General features: G+C 39.9%; 1 protein-coding gene across 7 annotated transcripts in view; it reads left to right on the forward strand.

Moving 5' to 3' along the window:
• Positions 1–25,417, forward strand: part of bbs9 (Bardet-Biedl syndrome 9) — a 562,903-nt gene that overhangs the window by 38,408 nt on the left and 499,078 nt on the right. For all 7 annotated transcript variants that reach the window (XR_009643699.1, XM_060822953.1, XM_060822956.1 and 4 more), the window contains exons 5-7: positions 727–840; positions 12,636–12,810; positions 15,403–15,487. Coding sequence is in view for 6 of the 7 variants with exons in the window: in XM_060822953.1 (XP_060678936.1) it covers positions 727–840; positions 12,636–12,810; positions 15,403–15,487 (374 nt within the window). In the remaining variant the exon portion in view is untranslated. The remainder of the gene's footprint in view (positions 1–726; positions 841–12,635; positions 12,811–15,402; positions 15,488–25,417) is intronic.

Below are 25,417 nucleotides of genomic sequence, written 5' to 3' on the forward strand. Positions count from 1 at the left end.
TCTTAAATCTTTAGGTGTGTGTAACATAGGCCTCTGTAGGTATGTCATCAAATACCTTACAGATTTCTACACACTGTTAACAGAATGAGCAGATGGCAATGCAATATTTCACGTTGCAGATTAGATAAAATCATGCGGTATGTGCTGAGAGTAGTCAACGGGCTATCTTGGCTGAAGGAGGGCAGAAGCTTTCTAGGAGGATCATTTACATGTTTTCAAGGACTTATTGTAAAGGAATAATAATATAGTTCCATGCTAAGAAGATGCATAGTCAGATTAACCATGAAATCCTTGGACCAGGCCAGTGGCAAATGAGGAACATTGAACTTATCCCATTTTGAGAAACTCTGTGTTGAGGTAACACAGAAGAAAAGAAAAGTCAGGAAAGATAAAACCAGGCTATAATAATATGCTGAATTAATTTAAACTGAGTGTGATGAAGTTTGCCTCTTGCAAATTGGGGGTTAGTGTGCATTGCAAGAGCTTATGAGGAGAGGCACATTGACACAATACCTCAATTCATGATATGATCGCAAAATCATTGTTAGTCAAATGACGACCCAGTTGCTACATTGGTGGAAAGAATGGAAGTAACTCCTTAGTATGTTGAGATTGCTGGTGTGGGCTGCTATAATTTGACTTGAATCTGTTTTTTAGCATGTGCATGGGCCAGAGGTTACACAGAGCCTTCTTTTTGCCTCTTATTGTAATTTGTTTCGGTTACAGGAACTATGGGTACTGTAGAACATGGAAACCAGTACCAGCTGAAACTAATGTACGAACACAATTTTCAACGTACAGCATGTAACTTAACATTTGGAGGTTTTGGTGGTGTGAAAGGTAAGAATCCAACCTATTTTCAATATTTTTGTGAAAGTTGCAAAGTGATCAAAGAAGTGAAATCTGAATATTGTCTGTAACAGGTGGCTGATCCCCAATTTCAGAATTATACCACGGGTGGCAGTTGGGAAATATTTCCCAAAAGCCTCACAGCATACAAAATGAATGTTTATTTTCACATACCATTTCAGTGAAAGTCCAGTCTCTGATAGCATGGAAGAAAATGCTGTGTTAAAATAGCTTTGCACGAAATTTAGTTTTGTCAAAGCAAGACACTCTTCAGTGTCTCTTGAAGAGTTGGTATGTTTATAGCATGAATCATGAATGTTAGTATTACATTTGATGGTAACTTTTAAACATGTAGCTTAGTCATTAAAATGAACAATGGAAGGTCTATTTGCTGTTTCTCCCAGAGTTGGCTCCAGAACCTGTAAAGATGTCTGTTACTTGTTCAAAAACATAAATGGGAAGAAACCTGCAAAAATTGCCACTCCTTTCCTTTTTACTGTAGGTTAGGTGGCTGTTAACACCTTTTGCGTAATGTGGCAGAAGAAACACAGACAGCTTTTAATTTTTCTTTTAATCATATGTGGGACAAGGACACTACAAAATAGCATTTATTTCCATCCCTAATTAGAGTTGTAGAGATGTACAGCATGGAAACAGACCCTTTGGTCCAACCTGTCTATTCTGACCAGATATCCTAAATTAATCTAGTCCCTTTTGCCAACATTTGGCCCATATTCATCTAAACCCTTACTAAGCATATACCCATCCAGATGCCTTTTAAATGTTGAAATTGTTTCAGTCTCCACCATTTCCTCTGGCAGCTCATTTCACACACACACCATCCTCTGCCTGAAAAAGTTGTCCCTAAGGTCCCTTTCAAATCTTTCCCCTCTCAGTTTAAACTTGTGCCCTCTAGTTCTGGGCTTTTCTACCCAAGGGAAAAGACCTTGTTATATTTACCCTATCCATGCCCCTCATGATTTTATAAATCTCTATAAGGTCACCTCTTAGCCCCTAGAGAAGTTGGTGGTGAGCTGTCCTTTTGAACTGCTGTAGTTCTTGAGGTGTAGGGACACCCAAGGTGCTGTTCGGAATTTCAGGATCTAGGACTTCCAGGATTTTCATGCAATGGCAGTAAAAGAACAATAGTATAGTTTAGGAACATGTGTGACTTGGAGTGGAACACACGGGTGATGGTATTTTCATGCACCTCCTGCCCTTGTCTTTCTAGCTAATAGCAATTATAGATTTGGAAGCTTCCATCACAGGAACATCAGTGAGTTGCTACAGTGTATCTTGTAGATGATTCATACTGCTACAACTGTGCACTGGTGAAGAAGGAAGTGAATGTAAATGAGATGGATATGTTGTCCATTTGGTCTATTTTGTCCTGGACGGTGTCAAGCTTTTTGAGTGTGTTGTAACTGTATTCATTCAGTCTAGTGGAAAACATTCCATCGTACTCTTAACTTGCACTTTGTAGGTAGTGGACAGGCATTAGAAAAATATGAGGTGCGTTTATTTGTCACAGATTTCCTTGCCTCTGACTTATTCCTGTTGGAACAATATTTATACAGCTGGCTACTTTAGCTTCTGGTCTATCCTAGGATGTTCATTGTTGTCTCATTTGAATGTCAGAGACTAATGATTAGATTCTCTCTTCTTGGAGATGGCTGATGCTTATTACTTATGAGACACAGGTATTATTTGCCATTTATCAGCTCAAGCCTGGATGCTGCCCAAGTCTTTATGCATATGGACACTGCGTTAGTATCTGAGGTGTGTAGGATGTTGAACTTTGCACAGTTGTCAGTGAACATCTACACTTCTGACCTTACGATGGAGCCTAGGACATGAGCCTGAGGAACTCCTGTAAAGATATCCTGGAGTACAGATGATTAATTTTCAACAGTCACAACAATTTTCCTTGTGTTAGGTATGATTCCAAGCAGTGGAGACCATTCCTCTGATTCCTATTGACTCTAATTTTAGTAGAGGTCCTTCATGCCATACTTGGTCAAATGTTGCATTGATGTTAATCAATGTCACCTCATCTCTGCAATTCAATTGTTTTGTCCACTTTTGGATAAAAACTATATGAGGTCAGAACCTAAACTGAGTGCCACTAGGCAGTTATTTAATTGCAAGTGCTACTTGATAGCACTGTCAATGATCTCTTCCTTTACTGGTGATCGCGAGTAGACTGATAGGAGGGTTATTATAGAACTGGGTTGAGTCTGTGCACAGGATATACATAGAGGGGAGATTTCTGAGTAGTTTCCAAAGTTCACTTTGTCTCCTTTCTTGAAGACAGTGGAGATAGCATCAGTTCTGAGGTTGGCAGGAATTTCTTCTTTGCCCCAGATTTTCTGAAACAATTGATAAAGTAAGCTCTGCTGCTCCAAGATTGAAATCTTTGCTGGGATCTCATCTATTCCTATGTCTTTTTCAGTCTTCACATGGACAGGTTGGACTGAAGGGTCTGTTTCCATGCTGTACATCTCTATGATTCTATGTGTCTAATGATTGCTTCAACCTCTGCCACACTAGGTGGCAGTCCAAGATTATCTTTAGTGGGGATTTGGAGGTTGACCTCAAATACATCCTTGTTGACAATTGTATCGTGGTTTAGGGGTTCTTTGGGGTGTTCTCTTCATCAGACGATGATATTTCCTCTGCCTATCAAGAGAGTCCTGTCCTTACTATACACTGGTTTGAGGCCAAAGGGGTTGGATCTGTATATTGCCTTAGTGGCATTGAAGAAACTCTAGATGCCATGCTTATCAGCAAGGAGTTGCAGTTTCTCAGCCCACCATTTGGTTCTTGATTTCCCTCATTTTTCTTTGCATCCCTGCTTTTGCTGTTTGATAAGTTCTCTGCTTAATCTTGCTTGTGTTGTTGTTTTCCAGGCATGGAGAGCTTGCCCCTTCTTGTTGATGTAGTCATTTACATTGAACCAGTGTTGGTGTTCCCTGGTTTTGTAGTCAGTGGTTTGTTCATAACATGTTCACAACATGACTGTCTTCAGCTCTTTTCAGAATTCCTCTATTCTATTAAAATCTTTGGTGATTTTGGATGAAGACGTTGTTGGAGATTCTCTAGAGTGCTTGGCTGTTGAAGCCGGTCAATGTTGAGCTTTTTTCAGAACTGTTCCTTTGTCTTCAGCTGCTTCTAGTGGCATTTGATGGATATTGAGGAGTGGATGAGCTGGTGTCCAGCAGTTACCTATAGGTAATCACATTGGTAATGAGGACATATTTTTGGTCTCTGGATCGAATGATGATATGGTCAATCATGTGCCAGTGCTTTGATCATGGATGCCTCCAAGAAGTCTTGAACTTGTCTTTTTGGCTGAACAGTGTGTTGGAAGATAGAGTATTTGAAGCTATATTTTGATTTTGATATTTTGCTTCAATGCAGTTATGAGTGAAATTTGATCATTGTTGATTACCATATGTAGTAGAAGGAATTATTTAGCATGTAAAAATTGGAATTATATCTTTCAAACAGCACAAGATTTATTTTACGTATTTGTCAGAAAACAGTTAATCCACTATGGTACCAATCTGATGTACATCATAAGGAGATTCCCCAGCTGTAATGATAGGGCTTCATGTCTTCAAAACATTGTATAGACTGTGAGTGACTCAAAAATCGTGATAAGCGGAATGGTTTATATTGGGGACTCATTACCTAGCTGCTTATAAAAAGTCAGAAGGATTATCCGATGTCAGTCTGTTGTTATTGTATGTACCTTGAGTGCTTTTATGACCAAGCATGACTTGAAAAGCATAGCATAAGCAGTTAAAAGCTCATGAGGAAACAAGTTATTCCATGGAGGACTAGCCTTTTTACCAACCGGATTATTAAAAGAAAACAGAATAAAAACACAATCATTATTTCAGTTTCTTGTGCATTACTGCATGAAACACTGAGCAAAGTTACCAAGTTAAAATGCAGTAAAGGACTGTTGACATTAAGCAATTTTAACTCTGCCTCAGGAATTCAACAAGATTTCCTTAATTGAAATATTGACAATATAATTTAAGAAACTTTCTTGGTCAAGCAATAACTCAGACTACGGAGAGGGTTTCGTTTTTAAAAAGTCTTTGATCAAAATCATGTTCAAGTCTTTTTTAGCCACTGATTGGTTAATTGGCCAGTTCAGTCAATGTTGCCTTTAACTATCAACGTCATCAGATTTAAAAGGAGTGTTGAGCCAATAACAACTTGGCGCATTGGCACTGCTTCTGAACCTGCGTACCCCAGTTATTGAAGAAATGTAGACATTGTGAAACTAATAAATTGGCCATAATGAAAAGGCACATTCAAAATTGTACCAAATAATATTTCCACATGCAAGTAGTTGCCATTTTACTATAATTTATGCACTGAATAAATCTAGGTGTCCAACCTTTGTTCAGTGGTTTCTTATTAAATTTACTATTACTCCAGTTCCTTTGTCTCCTTAACTCAATAAATATTATTTTACCATGTGTGATGATGTACTTTTTGGATAAATTTCTTGCTTCACCACAGTGAAAACTTTGAAAAACTCAAAAGACTTCCTGAGGTTATGAAAGGGGCTGTGTAAATGTGCTCTAGTATTTCATTGTCTCTCTATGCCTTTCTGTATCTCACTATCAGTACTTGTCTTCTGTTTAGTACGTGGTAATTTTTGAGGTTTGACATTGTAGTGTCCCTCACGAGAAGGCTGTCGTTTATTGTAGTTTTTATGTGCAGTCACTGCCCTCTTTGCGTTTCAGATCTTTTTGCAGGTGAGCAGTTTCAAGGGCTTGTGAAAGTATAACAGTGTAATGAATGTAACATCTGCTGTTCTCATTAGACTAACTAAGAGAAAGCATCTGGACACATGCATGAAAAGACTGTAGCTTGTCAAGTATACATTTCCAAGCTGAATTGATTTGACATTGTGTACATTAGAATCAAAATGCAGGAAGTATCACATTAACTTGTACTTTCACATTTTGAATATCACACTGCAACATTGAAACAATTGGAGCATGTGTATATTTTGTTTATAAATTTGATTTATATTTTACACTCAATTCAGAATTAAAAATTTCATTACACTTTCATTGCGTTTTTAGTTATTGTAGGAATTAAATTAAATCAGTTTGTAAGTTGGTTTCAATAAAACTGTATTTATAATATGTTCTGACAGCTAACTTCACTTCCTTGACATAAAATGTGTCAATAAAGATTTGTGGCTGTAAGAAGCTTTTGGAACCTAGTCCTTAGATTTGAAGTAATTGGAGAAAGAAAGAAAGATGATGTGAGGAAAAAGATGATGTTTTTAGTGTAGTGAATGGTTAGGGTCTGGGATGCTCTGCCTGAAAGTATGGTGGAGAACGATTTTAACTGAAGAATTCAAAAAGGAGTTGATTTTTTGTTTGAAAGGAAAAAATGTGCAGAATTAGACGGAGACAGCAGAAATATGTCACTAAATGAAATGCCCATTTGGAGAGCTGGTGCATAAACAATGGCTGAATGGCCTTCTCTTGCACTGTAATTATTTGATTTTAACAATTTTTGTCAGTAGATGTGCCTCTGAGACAATAACTAGAATTTTGAGTTTTATTTTGAGACTGCTGATTGAAATGGTGCTTGCTCTGTTTATCTATCCATGTTAATATGTTATCTCCTTACACTATTTGCTTTTACAATAATCTTACAAAGCCCTTACCTTACGTGGTTAGGTTTTTTTCTCTTCTTAAGTTTTAATTTACAAAATACCGTGCAAGAACTGTAACAAACACTACATTGGACAATCAGGCAGAAAACTAGCCATCAGGATACATGAACATCAACTAGCCACAAAAAGACATGACCTGCTCTCACTAGTATCCTTATGTACAGTTGAGGAAGGACACCACTTCGACTGGGACAACACATCCATCCTAGGACAAGCTAAACAGGGACTTGCATGAGAATTCCTATAAGCATGGCATTCTTACTGGCATTCTATCAACAAGCACACTGACTTGGATCCCATTTATCACCCCCTGAGAAAAATAACAGGAAATGGCATCACCACAGGAAATAATGTCACCACAGGTAATGACATCACCAACCCAAGGAAACCTAAATACACAGATAGAAAGCAGGCCACCACTGTTTCATCCAGAGGCTCTCTGATGATGTTACCTACTATGGTGACGAAACATCTGAAAACGAACCTTCTAGCTCAGCAAGCAACCTACATCCAGAAGATTGAGATCCTTTCAGCCTGTTTGGATGAGAGTTGAGGCTGCACGTTGGATGACCATAACACTGTGCTAGAGAAAGCCATGCAAGTGCATAGAGCAACAAGGATTGTAATAGTAGTAGCCAATAATATGGTGAGGGGAACCAATACCATTCTGAAGCAAAGATTGAGAATCCAGATGAATTACCTGCCTGGTACCAGTACATCTACTCTGGGCTGGAAAGAAGCTTACCATGAAAGGTGCATGATCCAGTGGTCATGGTCCACTTAATTATCAAAGATATAGGTAAAACTGGGAAAGGGTTCTGCATAGACAATATGAGGAGCTAGGAACTAAATTAGAAAGCAGAACTTCAAAGGTTATAGTCTTCAAATTATTACCTGTAACACTTGCATATTGGCCTAGTGTATGTAAAATTAGAGCGATGGACACATTGCTGAGAAGCTGTTGTGGGAAATATGGGTTCTGGTTCATGGTCTACTGTTTTCCATAGTGGGGAAAATGGAGCCTGTGTGGTGAGATGGTCTACACCTGAATATCCTACGACAAGTGTTCTTGTGAACTCTAACTGGGAAAGTAAAGGAGATTTGAGACTAAATCGTGGGAACAAAGGATCAGATATGGAAGGAATGGCATAACAAAGAGCAATGACAAGCTAAGAAAATAAAGTAGTAATTTATGAAATGAAGGCCAACGAATGGCAGGTAGAAAGAAACAAACCTCGGAAAACATCAACAATCTAGACTTGATGTTGCAAACATAACATTAAGAACAAATTAAAAGTCTGTCTTTGAATGCACATGGCATTTATAACAAAGTAAACTAATCAATTGCAGTTATTGAAGTGAATAAATATAATCTGTTATTATCCTGCAGCCATGTCTCCATAATGGCTAAGGACTAGGTCTGAATATTGAGGTGTAAACGACAGTCAAAAGGAATAGGAAGCTAGGTAAAGATGGAGGTATAGTGTTATTAAATATGTCTCATTATGGGGATAAAAATGTCATTTCTTTACTCGCAGTAAATCAGTAGAGGGGAGTGAGAGAAGAACTTAGTACTGATTCCCTCGTGATTATAAGATTACTAAACATAATGATGGAGGTATGTACTGCCAAATCTGTAGGCCCATTTGGACATTATTATAGGATCTTTAAAAAGATGGCTAATGAGGTAATGTCGGTGTTAATTTTCAAAACTTCCCTTGAATTCAGAAAGTTTCTTTCAGACTGGCAAGGAAATATAACCCCTGTATTCAAGGGGCATAAACAGGAACCTGTGGCACAATTAGTTTGATGTCTGTCATAGAGTCATAGAGTCTTAGAGATGTACAGCATGGAAACACACCCTTCGGTCCAACCCGTCCATGCCAACCAGATATCCCAACCCAATCTAGTCCCACCTGTCAGCACCCTGCCCATATTCCTCCAAACCCTTCCTATTCATATACCCATCCAAATGCCTCTTAAATGTTGCAATTGTACAAGCCTCCATCGCTTCCTCTGTCAGCTCATTCCATACACATACTACTGTCTGTGTGAAAAAGTTGCCTCTTAGGTCTCTTTTATATCTTTCCCCTCTCACCCTAAACCAATGCCCTCTAGTTCTGGACTCCCCCACCCCAGGGAAAAGACTTTGCTTATTTGTCCTATCCATGTCTCTCATAATTTTGTAAATCTCTATACGGTCACCCCTCAGCCTCCGACACTCCAGGGAAAACACGTACCACTCTCTGTGTGAAAAAGTTGTCCCTAGGTCTCTTTTATATCTTTCCCCTCTCACCCTAAACCTATGTCCTCTACTTCTGGACTCGCCAACCCCAGGGAAAAGACTTTGCCTATTTACCCTATTCATGCCCCTCATAATTTTGTAAATGTCTGTAAGGTCACCCCTCAGCCTCTGACACTCCAGGGAAAGCAGCCCCAGCCTGTAAAGCCTCTCCCTATAGCTCAAATCCTCCAATCCTGGCAATATCCTTGTAAATCTTTTCTGAACCCTTTCAAGTTTCACAACATCTTTCTGATAGGAAGGAGACCAGAATTGCATGCAATATTCCAACAGTGGCCTAACCAATGTCCTGTACAGCCGCAACATGAACTCCCAACTCCTGTATTCAGTACTCTGACCGATAAAGGAAAGCATCCCAAACACCTTCTTCACTATCCTATCTACCTGCGACTCCACTTTCAAGGAACTATGAACCTGCACTCTAAGGTCTCTTTGTTCAGCAACATTCCCTAGGACCTTACCATTAAGTGTATAAGTCCTGCTAAGATTCATGGGAACGGTGCTAGAATTTTCATTAAAGAGATAATAGCTGGGTACTTCGAACATTCATGATAATCAGTAAGAGTAAACATGGTTTTTTGAAATGGAAATTGTGTTTAACTAAATTATTGCAGTGCATTGAAAGGGTAAATATACTGTGGATAGAGGGCAGCCAGGAACGTATTGTACTGTATGTTCCAGAAAGCACTTGATACGATGCCATATCAAAGGTTATTGTAAAAGCGCATAGTATAAGGAGGCAATATGTTAGCATGGATAGAAGTTTGGCTGGCAGAAACCAGAGAGTATCCATAAATGGGCCTTTTTCTAATTGGCAGAATGTGACAAGTGAAGTTATGCAGGGTTCTGTGCTGGGCCTCCACTTTTCACGTTTTACAAGAGTGTCTTAGATCAAGGGAGCAAAAGCACAGTAGCTGAATTTGCAGACAATATCAATATAGCTTGTAGATGGTTCAGAAAGGTTGAGTGAGTAGACACAAATGTGGCATATAAAGTGAAATATAAAGGTCACTTTTTGCAAGAAATATAAAAAACGGTATTACTCAAAGAGCATCTGAAGAATTCCAAGTGCAGAGGGATTTGGGGTGGCTTGGTGGCTCAGTGGTTAGCACTGCAGGGACCCGGGTTCAATTCCCACCTCGGGCAACTGTCTGTGTGGAGTTTGCACATTCTCCCCGTGTCTGCGTGGGTTTCCTCCGGGTGCTTCGGTTTCTTTCCACAGTCCAAAGATGTGCAAGTTAGGTGAATTGTCCAACCTAAATTGCCCGTAATGTTAGATGCATTAGTCAGGGGTAAATGTAGGGGAATGGGGTCTGGTTGGGTTGCTCTTCGGAGGGTCGGTCTGGACTGGTTGGGCCGAAGGGCCTGTTTCCACACTGTAGGAAATCTAATTTAATCTAGTACATAAGTTAAAAGAAATTAGTATGCAAGTACAGCATGTAATCATGGAGTTTTGAGGTGCATAGTTAATGGGATGCTATCCTTTTATTACTAGTGGAATTGAGCATAAAAGTAAGGATGTTATGCTTCAGTTATACAGGGCATTGGTGAAATCGCATCTGGAGGATTGTGTACTGTAAGGGTTGCTGTACTAATGAAACAATATTAATATGTTGGAAGCAGTTCAGAGCTGGTTTACTCGACTATACCTGAAATGAGCAGATTGCATCATGAGGACAGGCTAGATGAGGTTAGCCCATATAGTCTGATTAGAGTGGTGCTGGAAAAGCACAGCAGGTCAGGCAGCATCCAAGGAGCAGGAAAATCGATGTTTTGGGAAAAAGCACCTGCTGTGCTTTTCCAGCACCACTCTATTCTAGACTCTGGTTTCCAGCATCGGCAGTCCTTGTTTTTACCATATAGTCTGGAGTTAAGTGAGACTGAGGGATGGATGTGAAAAGGATGTTTCCTCTTGTGGGAGAATCTCGAACTAGAGGTCATAGATTAAAAGATGGGGGTCACCTATTTAAAATAGATGAAGATTTTTTCTCTCTGAGGGTTGTGATTCTTTGAAAATCCTTTCTCAAAAGGCAATGGTTACAAAATGTTTAAGTATCTTTAAGGCAGAGATAGATAGGTTCTTGTTTGCCAAGGCAATGAAATCTTATCGGGGCATGTAGGAATGTAGAGTTGAAGTTGAAATCAGATGACCATGACCTTACTGAATAGCTGTGCAGGCTCGAAGGGCCAGGTGGACTATTCTTGCTCCTTATTCGTATGTTGTATGTTTTATGTTCAGAACAATATAAAGTGTAGTATTATACATGGGAGCATAGTGGACTTTCATTTCAACTGATTTCACTTTTACAATATCATTTCTCATTACATTTCCTGAACTGCAAAAACAGTCCGAGCAAACAACAGTACAAACAAATTTCACTGAAGACTGGAAAAGTTGCATCCAGCACTTAAATCTAAAATATAATCATTTTTCCGTAAGAGTTTCTCACTCTGATGTTGTATCAGTTTAGAGTGTTCATGTGAAATCCAGTGATCTTCATGTCTAGAATTACCATCCTGCAAATTGCTAGTCAATCATTCCATAGTGTTTTCTGGCCACTCTCCCCTCCTAATGAGCATCTTAGGCTGAAAATTAGAAAATTCTAAAAATATTGTGCAGGTGTGGCAGTGTCTGTGGAGAGGGAACAAAGTTAATTGTTCTTCATTACTATAGAACTCCAGTTCTGAACAAGTCATAATCACCTCAAAATGTTAATTTAGTTTATTAGTGTACAGACGCTGTTGAACATGCTGAGTATTCCTCAGCACTTTATTATTGTGTTTATTTTTGATTAGTGAATCTAGTGACTGACTCCTGATTGTCAGAAATTTCAAACAGAGGTTAGACTTGCTGCTTCCAGCTGATGACATGCATATTGAAAGTCCTGTGAAGTTCTGAGATATTTTAAATCACCTAAATAAACTAAATTTAAGATTATCTTTACATTAGTTTGAGATTGATGATATGCAACAATTTAATCCAAACACAGCACTTTCTATTTTTATTTTCAAATTTCCAGAATGAGCTAAAGTTTATTGATGTATCCCCAAACAAAACATTATTATTTCTGCTGCTGCATTCTTGTTTGCACTGAGATTTGAGCAATACTACCAGAACTAGGTTAATTCAAGATTTTTATGATGTGAAATTGGCTTTTCATTATAGTGTATGGACTCCCTCTTTTTGACTAGTTTTCTATTGAAGAGCTGTAGAGTGAACTAGTGACTCCAGTAGTGGAGACCTAACTCATAATGTTGGAGAGTTACATTTGGTGCTGCAAATTGAATTTATTTATATTTTATAGTGTAAGAATATTTCTTGTTCAAAAATGCCAACTTGTTCTGAGCACAGCAGACCTGGCATGAGGTTGATGAAAGGGTAACAAAGATGAACATGAAGTTGTATAACAGAAGGCGTGTGATCATAATGTGGTTAGCTAATCTGGTGTGTTTTGGCTGAGCTCCCCAAGGTTTTTATTTATATAATGTGAAAATCTAATTTTCTTTTTCCAGTTGCTATAATTAATGCATCTGATTCTCACTGTCTCCCTCTTTGTGTAGGTCTCTCTCTTTATCCTTAACTGTCTCCAGCCCTTTTCACAAACAACCTGCTATGATTTATATTCTGCTTTCTGTAATATCTTCCAACCATTTTTCCTGAGGCATGGAGAGAGAATGAAATTCTGAAGACTGATCTAACATGATAGTAAAAACTTCACGATTGTTGTATGGTGGGATGTCACTCCAATTTATTTCTTTCAAATTTAGGTCGAGATTTAATTTGCATTCAGTCTATGGATGGAATGCTGACGTTCTTTGAACAGGAAAGCTTTGCCTTTGGACGGTTCTTGCCTGGTTGTCTTTTGCCAGGCCCGCTGAAATACAGCTCAAGGACAGACTCCTTCATTACTGTGTCCTCAAGTCGGCAAGTTGAAAACTATAAGTGAGTCCAATGTATTTCTTGCCTTTAATATACGTCATACATTGAAGACAAAATGATCAATTAACTGCGAATGGGTTTGGTTTCTACATAATGCATGGTTAATAATTCATATTTGCATTATGTTGAGGAAATAACAATGAAGAAACCAACTTAATGTATGTGGCTGTTGTGCTTGGGCTCTCCTAACTGCTAGGAGAAAGTGAGGACTGCAAATGCTGGAGATTAAAGCTGAAAATGTGTTGCTGGAAAAGCGCAGCAGGTCAGGCAGCATTCAAGGAGCAGGAGAATCGACGTTTCGGGCATGAACCTTTCTTCAGGAATAAGGGCTCATGCCTGAAGAAGGGCTCATGCCCGAAACGTCGATTCTCCTGCTCCTTGGATGCTGCCTGATCTGCTGCGCTTTTCCAGCAACACATTTTCAGCTCTCCTAACTGCTACCATACTTAGGAAGTTTTGTGGTATTGAGACTGAATTGATTTAATTTTCTTTTGACAGGCATAAATTATTACAAGAGTATGTAATTTTATTGATAATTCTTGATACATATACTGACTAAATTCACCAATTGTCAAGCCATTATGGATAATATTTTACTCTTTAGGACAGTCATTTGATTATGACAAAAAAGCATTTATTTAAAACCACACATTTGGTCACATCAGTTTTTAAGAGCCAAAATGCTATAACCTCATGTTAAAGAAAATTTATACAAATATAAAGAAGACAGTACATTCCCTGCTTCTCTCCTATCCTAACTCCAAATTATTGTTGCATAAAGTCATCAAACGTTTATCTCTCGTTTATATAATGTCTTTCATGTAGAAACATTGCTTACAGGGCTGTAAATATCAAAGAGCTGCGTCTGTTGAAATACTAAATAATTAGATTTTATATAGGAAATAATCTAATATTTTTTATTGTTTAATTCAAACTCTGACTAAAATGATTGAGCAGACAGTGTGGTCCTGGGCATCCAACAGTGCCATGTTTAAGCCAGCTCAGCTGCTTGTAGATCTATGAGAGCAGAAAGGAGTAACTGACAGATTGGGAAAGAACAAAAAGAAATTTCTGACGAAACTCAGGAGATCTGGCAGCATCTGTGGGAAGAAAGCAGAGTTAACATTTCAATGATTCATCTTCGGAATATGATTGGAACATTACCTAAGCTTCACACATCTCATACTTGTCTTTGACATCTTTTCTTAACAAATATCTTCATCTTGGTCTCGAATCATCAGTTGATGCAGCAACCACATTCTTTTGTGGAAATGATTTCTATATTTTCACTATTCCTCATGGGAAGAAATGCTTCCTGATTTTGCTTCTAATGGGCCTTGCTCTAATTTTAAGATTATGCCCTTTCAATTTTATTTGGACTTCTCCCATTAGAGGAAATAGCTTCTCTGTATCTACTGCTATCATTTGCAAATCTCAATTTATCACTTCAGCCATCTGAGGTTGATGCAAATGGCCTCCAATTTAATTATTTAAACACTGATAGAATTCTGGTAAGTTCTGTGCAGCACCCTTTCTAAGTTCAGCAATATGATGCATGCAACTGAATCCAATACTCTATATGTGGTTTGACAAAAGCTGTATATAAATGAAGCATTTTTTTTCTACTATATTCCCCTTGAAAATAATATCTACCATTACATTAAGTTTTGATTACTTTTTGTCCTCGTCTACTGAATTGTAGTGATTTGTACACCGGGATTCAAAATTCCTTCCTCCCTTACAATTTCTAGTTTTTCATCAATTAGAAACCATTTTGATTGGTCTTCCTTGGGTGCCTTCACATTTGTTGACGTTGTATTGCTTCTTCCTCTGTTTTGAACACTCTCACTATCTATGTTGTTTTATGACTTTTGTATGTGATTTATACTCACTGTGTTTCCTTGCTATTTACAAACTTGAATTTTCAGCACGATCTATCATCAAATAAGACAATGATATAAATGATAAATAGCTGAGCACAAATACAGGTGACAGAGGAGTATTATTTGTCCCATTTCTTAATCTCAGTACATTCCCTGTTTGTCTCCTATTTCCTAACTCCAAATTACTGTTGCATAAAGTCACATTCAGTTTTATGAGCACTGAGTCTTGCTGATAATGTCTGTCAAGGTACCTTCACAAAGTGGGTTTGAAATTCAAATAAATTTCTTGATGTCAGGGACTGGATTTGCAGTGCTTTGCTTCACAGTGATTGAGGTCTAAACTATTGTTTTACTTCAGCAGAAAGTGGAATAAATATTTAAAGCTGAAGGAGAGTGCAGAGCAGTGAAATCAATTTTAATTGCTGCTGAAGAAATTCATGCAGTATAACCTGTCAGTGTTCTGCTTACTGTGCTGCAGAACTCTTGAGCTTTAGCTTTGTATTTTCTTTAAAATTAATACATTGTGCATTTTCACATCTTAAAACAGCTTCAGTCAGTGGCTCCCTGACAGCAATTTGTTTTTTAAATAGCTTGGAAAGATTGGAAAACACTTCAAAGCAGCACTTCTGGAGGTAATGTCAGAAAAATGTTTTTGTGGATGTGTTCATCATAACGATTGGAAAAAAGGTTTTCTTTTTGTCTCCCATATCAGGTACCAGGTGCTAGCTATTGCCACAGATGCAGAATCCAGACAAGATTCTGAGCAGCAGAAATTAGGATCTGGGAAACGATTAACGGTGAGGCCTGTGTTTTTAGTTTTATTGTTTTTGCGAACAGGTCAGTCTGTCAGTTGTGCTGCACGAGGAAGGATAGGTTAGCTTTGTCCTAGTCAGATGGAATGTAATTTATATCTTTAAGACCCATTTTTATACTGTCCTTGGGTTTGGTATCTGATTGGAGGAATTCAAAATGCATTTCTCTGGGAAAATGTGCTTGAATTTGGGAACTGACAACACATTCAAGGACTCTCGAGAGGAAAGGGAAGTTGGAAGTAGCGGGCTGTTTGAAAGGGCAGTGGGGTTAATGGTTTCTTCTAAGGAGAGAGACAATTACAGTAGATTTAAAGGAGAAAAGGGTAACATGATATGAAAAGAGTGAAGCATTAACAATATCAACTAACATGTGGATGAGGAGGGGAAGCTGGTTGATCAGCAGTTTTGTGTGTCCAGGGTAGTGTACCACAAGAATCCCACAAATCCAACTCTTTTCTTTCCTAAGTGCAACAACAACAAAAATAAGGAAAGATTACTCACAGTGTGGAAACAGACCCTTTGTCTCAACAAGTCCACACCGACTCACCAAAGCGCAACCCACCCAGACCCATTCCCCTACTGGAGAAATAGGAGAGAGGGAAGCCACTAAATTAAAATTAAAGAATCCCATTCCATTTGTAATAAATAAACCGACAGCAAATCACCTGCGAAGAGGAACCAGCATTTTTCCTTAAACAAAGATGGTTTTATGCACCTCTGAACACTTTATCACCACCAAATCACCCATGTTTCCATTTAAATGACTAATTTACATGCAAAGCCATCAGAGGCAGTGTAAAGACAACAGAAGTGAGGAAAAGGTAGAAAGTGAGGGAGGATACTAAATCAAAATGGAGTTGAGGAGGAAGAACTCCTCTATTGAACATTTTTCTCCCACCACCAAGTCACCAGTGTTACTTCTTTTTTTATTTCCAGATGTGCTCTTTCTCCCATCACCAAATCAAGAATGCTTTTTCTTTCATTTATTAATCACTACCAGTAAATCACCAGTGTTTCCAATTGAATAATGTACATGCAAAGCCTGTTATGGACAAAGCAAACCATCAAAGGTGAGGGAGACAGGGGAATCTAGCCTTTTTTGTTAATACCCAAAACTGTTATTACTTTTATTTTCTCCCATCACCAAATCACTGTGATTTTTGTCCTGTTAACCACCACCAGAAAATCAAGAATCCAGTTTCTTTTGAATAAGTAAGATTTCCTGATGATGCATTTTGACTATTGACCTGTTGATGAATGTTATGGTAGACCTCTGGAGCAGGTGGAACTTGAACCCAGGAATCCTAGTTTAGAGGTCAGGACACTATCACTGCATCACAAGAGCTCCAGGAATCCAGCACTGTTTTTTCATTGTGAAGCCAATCGAATTAGCAAGTTTTGAGAAGATTTATAGCTCAGGTTGAGGTTTTGAATGTAGGTTTGCGCACTGAGCTGGAAGGTTTGTTTTTAGATGTTCCGTCACCATACTAGGTAACGTCATCAGTGAGCCTCTGGATGAAGCACTGGTGGTATAGCCCACTTTCTGTTTATGTGTTAGGGTTTCCTTGGGCTAGTGATGTCATTTCCTGTGGTGATGTCATTTCCTATGCTGATGCTATTTCCTGTTCTTTTTCTCAGGGGATGGCGGATAGGATCCAAGTGTTTGTTGCTGGAGTTATGGTTGGAATGCCATGCTTCTAGGAATTTTCGTGCTTGCCTCTGTTTGGCTTGTCCTAGGATGGATGTGTTGTCCCAGTCAAAGTGAAGTCCTTCCTAATCTAAGAACCCTGATATTAGAGATCCCATGGGTATTCCATTCCACTTCACCTTCACCAACAAAACCTACAGACAAACCAATGGAAAACCCATGGGACCTCCAAATATCAGAGTCCTTAGCAGAGACAGTAATGAAGAAACTCGAACAAACAGCTCTGCCAACCATCCAACCCAAACTTTGGGTCCACTACATGGATGACGCTTTTGTGTCAGGTGGGGTTCAATCCAGGCAAATGTGAGGTGATGCATTTTGGGTAGTCTAGTTCTAGAGTGAAGTATATTGTGAATGGAAGACTCTTGGGTAAAGTTGATGAGCAGAGAGATGTGGGAGTTCAGGTCCATTGTACCCTGAAGGTGACTGCACAGGTGGATAAAGTGGTCAAGAAGGCATATGGTATGCTTGCCTTCATCGGATGGGGCATTGGGTATAAGGGCTGGCAGGTCATGTTAAAATTGTACAAGATTTTGGTTTGGCCGCATTTAGAATACTGTGTACAGTTCTGGTTGCCACATTACCAAAAGGATGTGGACGCTTTGGAGAGAGTGCAGAGAAGGTTTACGAGGACATTGTCTGGTATGGAAGGTGTGAGCTAGGTATGAAGAGAGATTTATTTTTATTAGAAAAAAGGAGATTGAGGGGGGACCTGATTGAGGTCTACAAAATCATGAAGGATATAGACAGGGTAGATAGAGATATGCATTTTCCTAGGGTGAGGGATTCAATAACGAGAGGTCACGCTTTCAAGGTGAGAGATGAAAAGTTTAAGTGGGATACACACGGCAAGTATTTTACACAGAGGGTGGTAGGTGCCTGGAATGTGTTGCCAGCAGAGATAGCAGAGGCAAGTATGGTAGATTCATTTAAGGTGCATGAGTAGATGAGGAGCAGAGGGATACAGATGCTTAGGAATTGGGCGGTAAGTTTAGACAGTGGATTTGGATCGGCTCAGGCTTTGAGGGCCAAAGCACCTGTTCCTCGGCTGTAACTTTTCGTAGTTCTTTGTTCTTTGTCATCACTAAACAAAACAAATTAGAGGAAACCTTCAAGACCATCAATAATACCCTGATTGGCGTAACATTCACTAAAAAGGAGGAAAACAACAAAAAATTGCCATTTCTAGATGTCGCAGCCAATGGGAAATTTCATACCAGCATCTGCAGGAAAACAACACATACGGACCAAATATTGAACTATAGAAGCAATCATTCCAACATCCATAAATGAAGCTGCATTAGAACATTATTTCAACAAGCCACAACACACTGTAGTACAGAGGAACTACAAAGAGCAGAGGAAAATCACCTATACAGTGTATTCAATGAACACAGTCTGCCGATTTCTCAGTAACAAACCCAAACAAGCAAACAAAATACGTCTAGAAACTCTAGCCACTCTTCCTGACATCAAAAACATCTTGGAAATAACTGCCAGACTACTCAGACCCCTTGGCATCATAGTAGTCCACAAACCCACCAACACACTAAAACAGCAGCTCATGAACGTGAAAGACCCTATACAAACAACAAGCAAAACTAATGTCATTTTCAAAATAATTTGCAAGAATTGTGACAAACACTACATTGGACAAACAGTCAGAAAACTAGCCACCAGGATACATGGACATCAACTAGCCACAAAAAGACATGAGGTAAAAACAATGACTGCAGATGCTGGAAACCAGATTCTGGATCAGTGGTGCTGGAAGAGCACAGTAGTTCAGGCAGTTCGCTGTTCGTTGGATGCTGCCTGAACTGCTGTGCTCTTCCAGCACCACTGATCCACAAAAAGACATGACCCACTCTCACTAGTATCCTTACATACAGATGAAAAAGGACATCACTTTGACTGGGATAACATGAGCATCATAGGATAAGCCAAACAGAGACATGCACGAGAATTCCAAGAAGTATGGCATTCCAATTGGAACTCAGCAACAAACATATTGACTTGTATCCCATTTACCTCCGCTGGAGAAGAAGAACAGGAAATTGCAATACCACAGGAAATAATATCATCAACCCCAGGAAACCCCAACATATAAATAGAAAGCAACCTATACCACCAGTGCGTCATCTGGAGGCTAACTGGTGATGTACCTAGTATGGTGATGAAACATCTGAAAACGAACCTTCCTGCTCAGTGAGCAAACCTACAACAAGAGCCAATTGAACATTGGCCTGCAAAGCACCACTGAAAATCACCTATGTTTTCCAATTAATAAATTTATACGGAAAGGCCATTATGGGCAAAGCAAACCATCAAAGGTGAGGGGGAAGTAAGGAGGACAGGAAGAGGTTAAATCAAAATGAATTGGAGGGGGAAATAGGAATCTAGCTCTTTTTACATATCCAGAAGTGCTCCTGATTCAACTGAATATTTTTTCCATCACTAAATCGCTGTGACATTTTTTTTTTGTTTTCAAATACTAACCACCATCAATAAATCAAAGGAATCCAGTGCTTCCTATTATCACTAATTTTTGAATTAATCTTTTCCAATATAAATATTTTCTAATCAGCTTGTTTAATGATATTAGTACACACCTCTGGAGCAGGGTTAGACTTGAACCTGGGTCTTCTGGTCCAGAGGTAGGAATGCTACCATTGCACCTCAAGAACTCATGAAGGAATCCAGCATGTTTTCTTTTACCATATTCAGAAGTGCTTTTACACACAACTGAACAGAAGAGTATGGCTTTTTTTTCTAATCAACCTGGTCAGAGATATTATTGCATACTTCAGGAGCAGGTGGGACATGAACCCAGATTGCCTGTCAAGGGATAGCAACACTATCACTACTCTGCAAGAGCCCCGAGGAATGCAGCTCTTTTATTTTCTTTATATTTGGAAGTGTTATCACCCAGAACCAAAAAAATCTTCCCACCACTGCATCACGTGACTTTTGTTTTGTTTTTAACTGTTAATTACCACTAGTAATCACTGCAGTGCCTGCCTCTCCCTAAAGGGAAATTCCAACTTTTCTTTTCCTTTATATTTTGATGTACGATTACACACAACTGAGTGACCTTCCCACCACCAAGTCACTTGACTTTTTATTTGCTTTTTTAAAACTGATAACCATCACCAGTAAAATCACTTATATTGCCACTTCAATGTTTACCTGCAAAGTCCATTAAGTGCATTGAAAACAAAAGTGAATGGGAGTGGGAGAGAGGAAAGGGCCTAAATCAAAATGGAGTTGGAGGGGGAGATAGAGCACTGTACGTCCCATGGTGCCCACCTCTATCTAAAGGGAAATCTGGTTCTTCTTAATTTTTTTTCATCTATTTTCTAATCAACCTGTTCAGAGTTGTTATCACCCACATCTGGAGCAGGTGGGACTTGAGCTCAGGCCTCCTGGATCAAAGGTAGGGATACTAAATCCAATATGTTTCACCCACTCTCAATCAATTCTGGAGCTGTTCTGTTTTACCCTTATTTAGATGTGTACGTAAAAATAAATAAAAATGAAATCACAATTTTAGACCTAGCATTGTTACATAGTGAGGCATCCTTCCTGTGGAACATTTGTCAGTTTTTCTGTAGAGACAATTCTCTGAGTGAAACAATAAGATAGTTGATGACTATTTCCTGCTGGAAAAGCGCAGAAGGAGCAGGAGAATCAACGTTTCAGGCATGAGCCCTTCTTCAGGAATGAGGAAAGTGTGCCAAGCAGGCTAAAATAAAAGGTAGGGAGGATGGGGGCCTACTTCTTCAACCAGGATTCTCGTCCCCCCTCTGACGACCCCTTCTCCCGCCTCCAACACACCACTTGGACACCCTGTGCTGGCCTCTTACCTCCCCTCGATCTCTTCATAGCCAACTGCCGCCGCGACATTAACCACCTCAACCTCTCCACCCCTCTCACCCACTCCAACCTCTCATCCTCGGAACGTGCAGCCCTCCACTCCCTCCGTTCCAACCCCAACCTCACTGTCAAACCGGCAGACAAGGGAGGCTGTAGTAGTTTGGCGCACCGACCTTTACACCACTGAGGCTAAACGCCAGCTCACGGACACCTCCTCCTACTGCCTCCTTGACTATGACCCCACCTCCCACCACCAAACCATCATCTCCCAGACCATCTATAACCTCATCACCTCAGGGGATCTCCCATCCATCGCCTCCAACCTCATAGTCCCACAACCCCGCACCGCCTGTTTCTACCCCCTGCCCAAACTCCACAAACCTGACTGCCCTGGCTGACCCATTGTCTCAGCCTGCTCCTGCCCCACCGAACTCATCTCTGCATACCTCGACACGGTCCTGTCCCCCTTAGTCCAAGAACTCTCCACCTAGGTTCGGGACACCACCCACGCCCTCCACCTCCTCCATGATTTTCGCTTCCCCGGTCCCCAACGCCTTATCTTCACCATGGACATCCAGTCCCTGTACACCTCCATCCCCCATCATGAAGGACTCAAAGCCCTCCGCTTCTTCCTTTCCCTCCCCCAAGTCCGTCCTCCCTACCTTTTATATAAGCCTGCTTGGCACACTTTCCTCATACCCGAAAAGTCGATTCTCCTGCTCCTTGGATGCTGCCTGACCTGCTGCACTTTTCCAGCAATGCATTTTCAGCTCTGATCTCCAGCATTTGCAGTCCTCACTTTCTCCTAGAAGATGACTATTACCTACCCACCTAAGCTTAGATTTCTTGTCAGCATCTGTTTTAAACTGGCTGCATCCATTTTACACCATTTTTCACTTCCACTTTTTGTGGGATGTGCATTATCCCACGAAGGCCAATTATCTCTATAATCTTTTATTGGTTTTGTTCTACCTCCATCGCTTTCATATGTAGCATTTATTCTCGGATCTTAGACAAATAGAACTACCAAGTCAAGATCATCAATGAAAGACAGAACTTCAGCCACTGCTCACCACACTTTTTTTTTCTTGTCTTCCATGTCAACAGGCAGTCTTTCCCATTTTCTGTCTCAAGGAATAACACAATTCCTCCTGATTCGGCAAGTCCGTCAGTAAGAGTTGAATACACAAGATATTGCTAAAAGGAATTAATGTTATATTATTGGAATCACTCAAAGCTAACAACCTTTGTCTATTTCCTATTCTTAAACGTTTAACTAGCTCTCAGTGTGTCGTCCACCTTTGGATTTTTCATGATAGACAAAGTTACAGCACATCAAAACTTGCACCCGGTCTGGCCTGTGACCCTAACCAGTTGAACTGTCAGACAAGACTGCTCAGTTGTTCCATCTTATCCTTGGTAGTCACCTCCTCTTTCTGTCCAGAATCGGTATAATTAATTGCATTAGGATTGACATTTTCCAATTAAGACATTTGGTGTAAAATTATATTTGACTTACCCTGGTTCATTTCCAAACCCAAATATTTGAAAGCTCCAGAACTTGATTACCAATTTTGAATCCTTCCTACTTCAATTGGTAAACTTTTGCTCAAAGACTTTGGTGCCTCTCCCCACAAAAAAACATCAATATGCATCACTGAGATGCCTGAAGGTTTCCATTATAATACCAAGAACATCACCAGATCCACCTTCAGTTACGAACCTACTAACATTACTAAAAATGCCCTTCCTGAAAAATACCACAACCAAAGAAGCATAATTTAAAAGCCATAAATACATTTATGCAATTATCCTTTATTCCAGTGCTTCATTTGGAGGTTGTAAGAATTCTTCCCTCTCATGCACATTACTTTGATGAGATGCCACTTTAGTATCTTTAGAGTTACACTTTCAAGATTGAGGTTTTAAAAATGGTTCCAAAGATTTTCAATATTACCTTCCTAGCATAGGCGCTACCACTCTAATCTCTCTTTCCTCAAACAGTCTTCATTGTCTCTAGCTACTAACCTAGCCTTGACCTCAGGTTCTATCTGGTAGGACCTCTCATTTACAGATCCACCTGTGTGACAAAACAAGTTGACCCCCATCGTCACCAGGAAACTGGTGAAATCAACATTGATGCTTTTTTTTCTTTCCAGTTCTGTAACTCTAAGGTTGACAAAATATCTACATCTATCTGGTTTCTAAGATGTTTGTCTGGTAGCCATGTTGCTCTGTCACTACATTAGTTTGCTGCCTCTTTTCTCACATTGAGATCTCTCTGGACTACTCCTATCAAGATGTCTACTAGAAATTCCTTCTACTGTGCATGACCTTTTCTTTTAAAATGTACGTCCCAAATCAGTGGTGGAACATTTTCTAGTTCTTCATTCTCAAATGCCTTGCTGCCAAACAATGGCCCTCACTTTTTTAAGAATTCATTTGTGGGATGTGGGCATTGCTGGCCAGCATTTATTGCCTGTCGCTAGTTGCCCTTGAGAGGGTGGTGGTGAGCTGCGTTCTTGAACTGCTGAGTTGGCCTACAATGCCATGAGAGAGGGAATTCTAGGATTTTGACCCAGCAACAGTAAAGGAATGGCATTATATTTCCAAGTTAGGATGGTGAGGGACTTGGAGGAGAATTTGAAGGCCTTGGTATTTCTAAGTATCTGCTGCCCTTGTCCTGCTGGATGGAAATGGTTGTACATTTAGAAAGTGCAGTCTAAAGATCTTTTTGCAATGCATCTTGTAGATAGTACGCTCTGTTGCTACTGCGCATTGGTGATGGAGGAAATGGCTATTTGTGGATGTGGTATCAATCAAGTGGGCTGCTTTGTCCTGGATGGTGTCAAGCTTCTTGAATGTTGTTGGAGATCGGTCCTTACTGGCAAGTGGTAAGTATTCCATCACACTCCGAAGTTGTGCCTTACAGATGATAGGCTTTCGGAAGTCAGGAGATGAGTTACTTGCCGCAGTATACCTAGCCTCTGATCTGCACTTGTAGCCACTGTATTTATGTGGTGAGTTCATTTAAGTCCCTGGTCAATGTTAGCTCCCAGGATGTTGATAGTGGGGGCTATTAACATTCACCACTGAATTTCAAGAGGCGATGGTTAGATTATCTCTTATTGGTGATGGTCATAGCCTGGCATTTATGTGGCACGAATGTTACTGCCACTTGTCAGCCCAAGCCGGATATTGTCCAGATCTTGTTGTATTTGACCATGGACTGCTTCAGTATCTGAGGAGTCATGAATGGTGCTGAACATTGCGAATTATCAGTGAACATCTCCACTTGTGACCTTATGATGGAAGGAAAGTCATTGATGAAGCAGCTTAAGATGATTTGGCCTTGGACATCACTCTCAGGAACTCCTGCAGCAATGCCCTGGAGCTGAGATGACTGACTTCCAACTACCACAACCACCTTCCTTTGTACAAAGCATGACTCCAATCAACGGAGAGCTTTCCTCCGATACCCATTGGCTTCAGTTTTGCTAGGGCTTCTTGATGCTACACTCAGAATGCAGGGCCTTGATGTCAAGGGCTGTCACTCTCACCTCAGCTCTGGGATTTATCTCTTTTGTGCATATTTGAACTATTGCTGTAATGATGTCAGGAGCTGAGGGGCCTTTTGGAACCCAAATTGGATGTCACTGAGCAGATTATTGCTGAGCAGGTCCTGCTTGGTAGTGTATAGTTGACAATTTCCATCACGACTGATGATCAAGAATAGATTGATGGGAGGGTATTCGGCTAAGTTTGATATGTCCTGCTTTTTATGTGCAGGACACATCTGGGCAAATTTTCACATTGTAATTTTAATGGAAGAGCTTGGCTAGGGGAGTGGCAAGTCTGGAGTACAGGTCTTGCCCCTACTTTGGACTTCTGGCCAGTTTATGAATTTTCTGTGGACCTGTCTGCAAATTTCACTATTATGGCCACCCTCCTGTCATCTGATTCTGATGGCTGATAAACTACCCCATGAACCTGTTGTTGACATAAGATCCTCACATGAGATTACTTTTTCATGTTCCCCATGATCAGTCTGTATTTTCTGCACTCTTAAGCCCTGCTCCATGTTTTGAATTGTTGATTGCATGGTTTTGCAAGGGACTTGATGCTTTATCAACATCTCAGAGTGTTTTCAGAGTGTGAAAATTCATTTCTCATTCCCACTATGCATGGGAATGTATCTTCATAGTCTGATACCTGTGTTGTATTGTAAAAGATTTCCCAAAATTCATCATTCCCAAATTTAGCTGCGTTATCCCTGACAAATTTTATGACCTAAGCCTGTGCCAATCCACATTTCCATGACTTTGTCTACA

The sequence above is a fragment of the Hemiscyllium ocellatum genome, chromosome 4 (assembly GCF_020745735.1).
Source record: "Hemiscyllium ocellatum isolate sHemOce1 chromosome 4, sHemOce1.pat.X.cur, whole genome shotgun sequence".
Lineage (NCBI taxonomy): Eukaryota > Metazoa > Chordata > Chondrichthyes > Orectolobiformes > Hemiscylliidae > Hemiscyllium > Hemiscyllium ocellatum.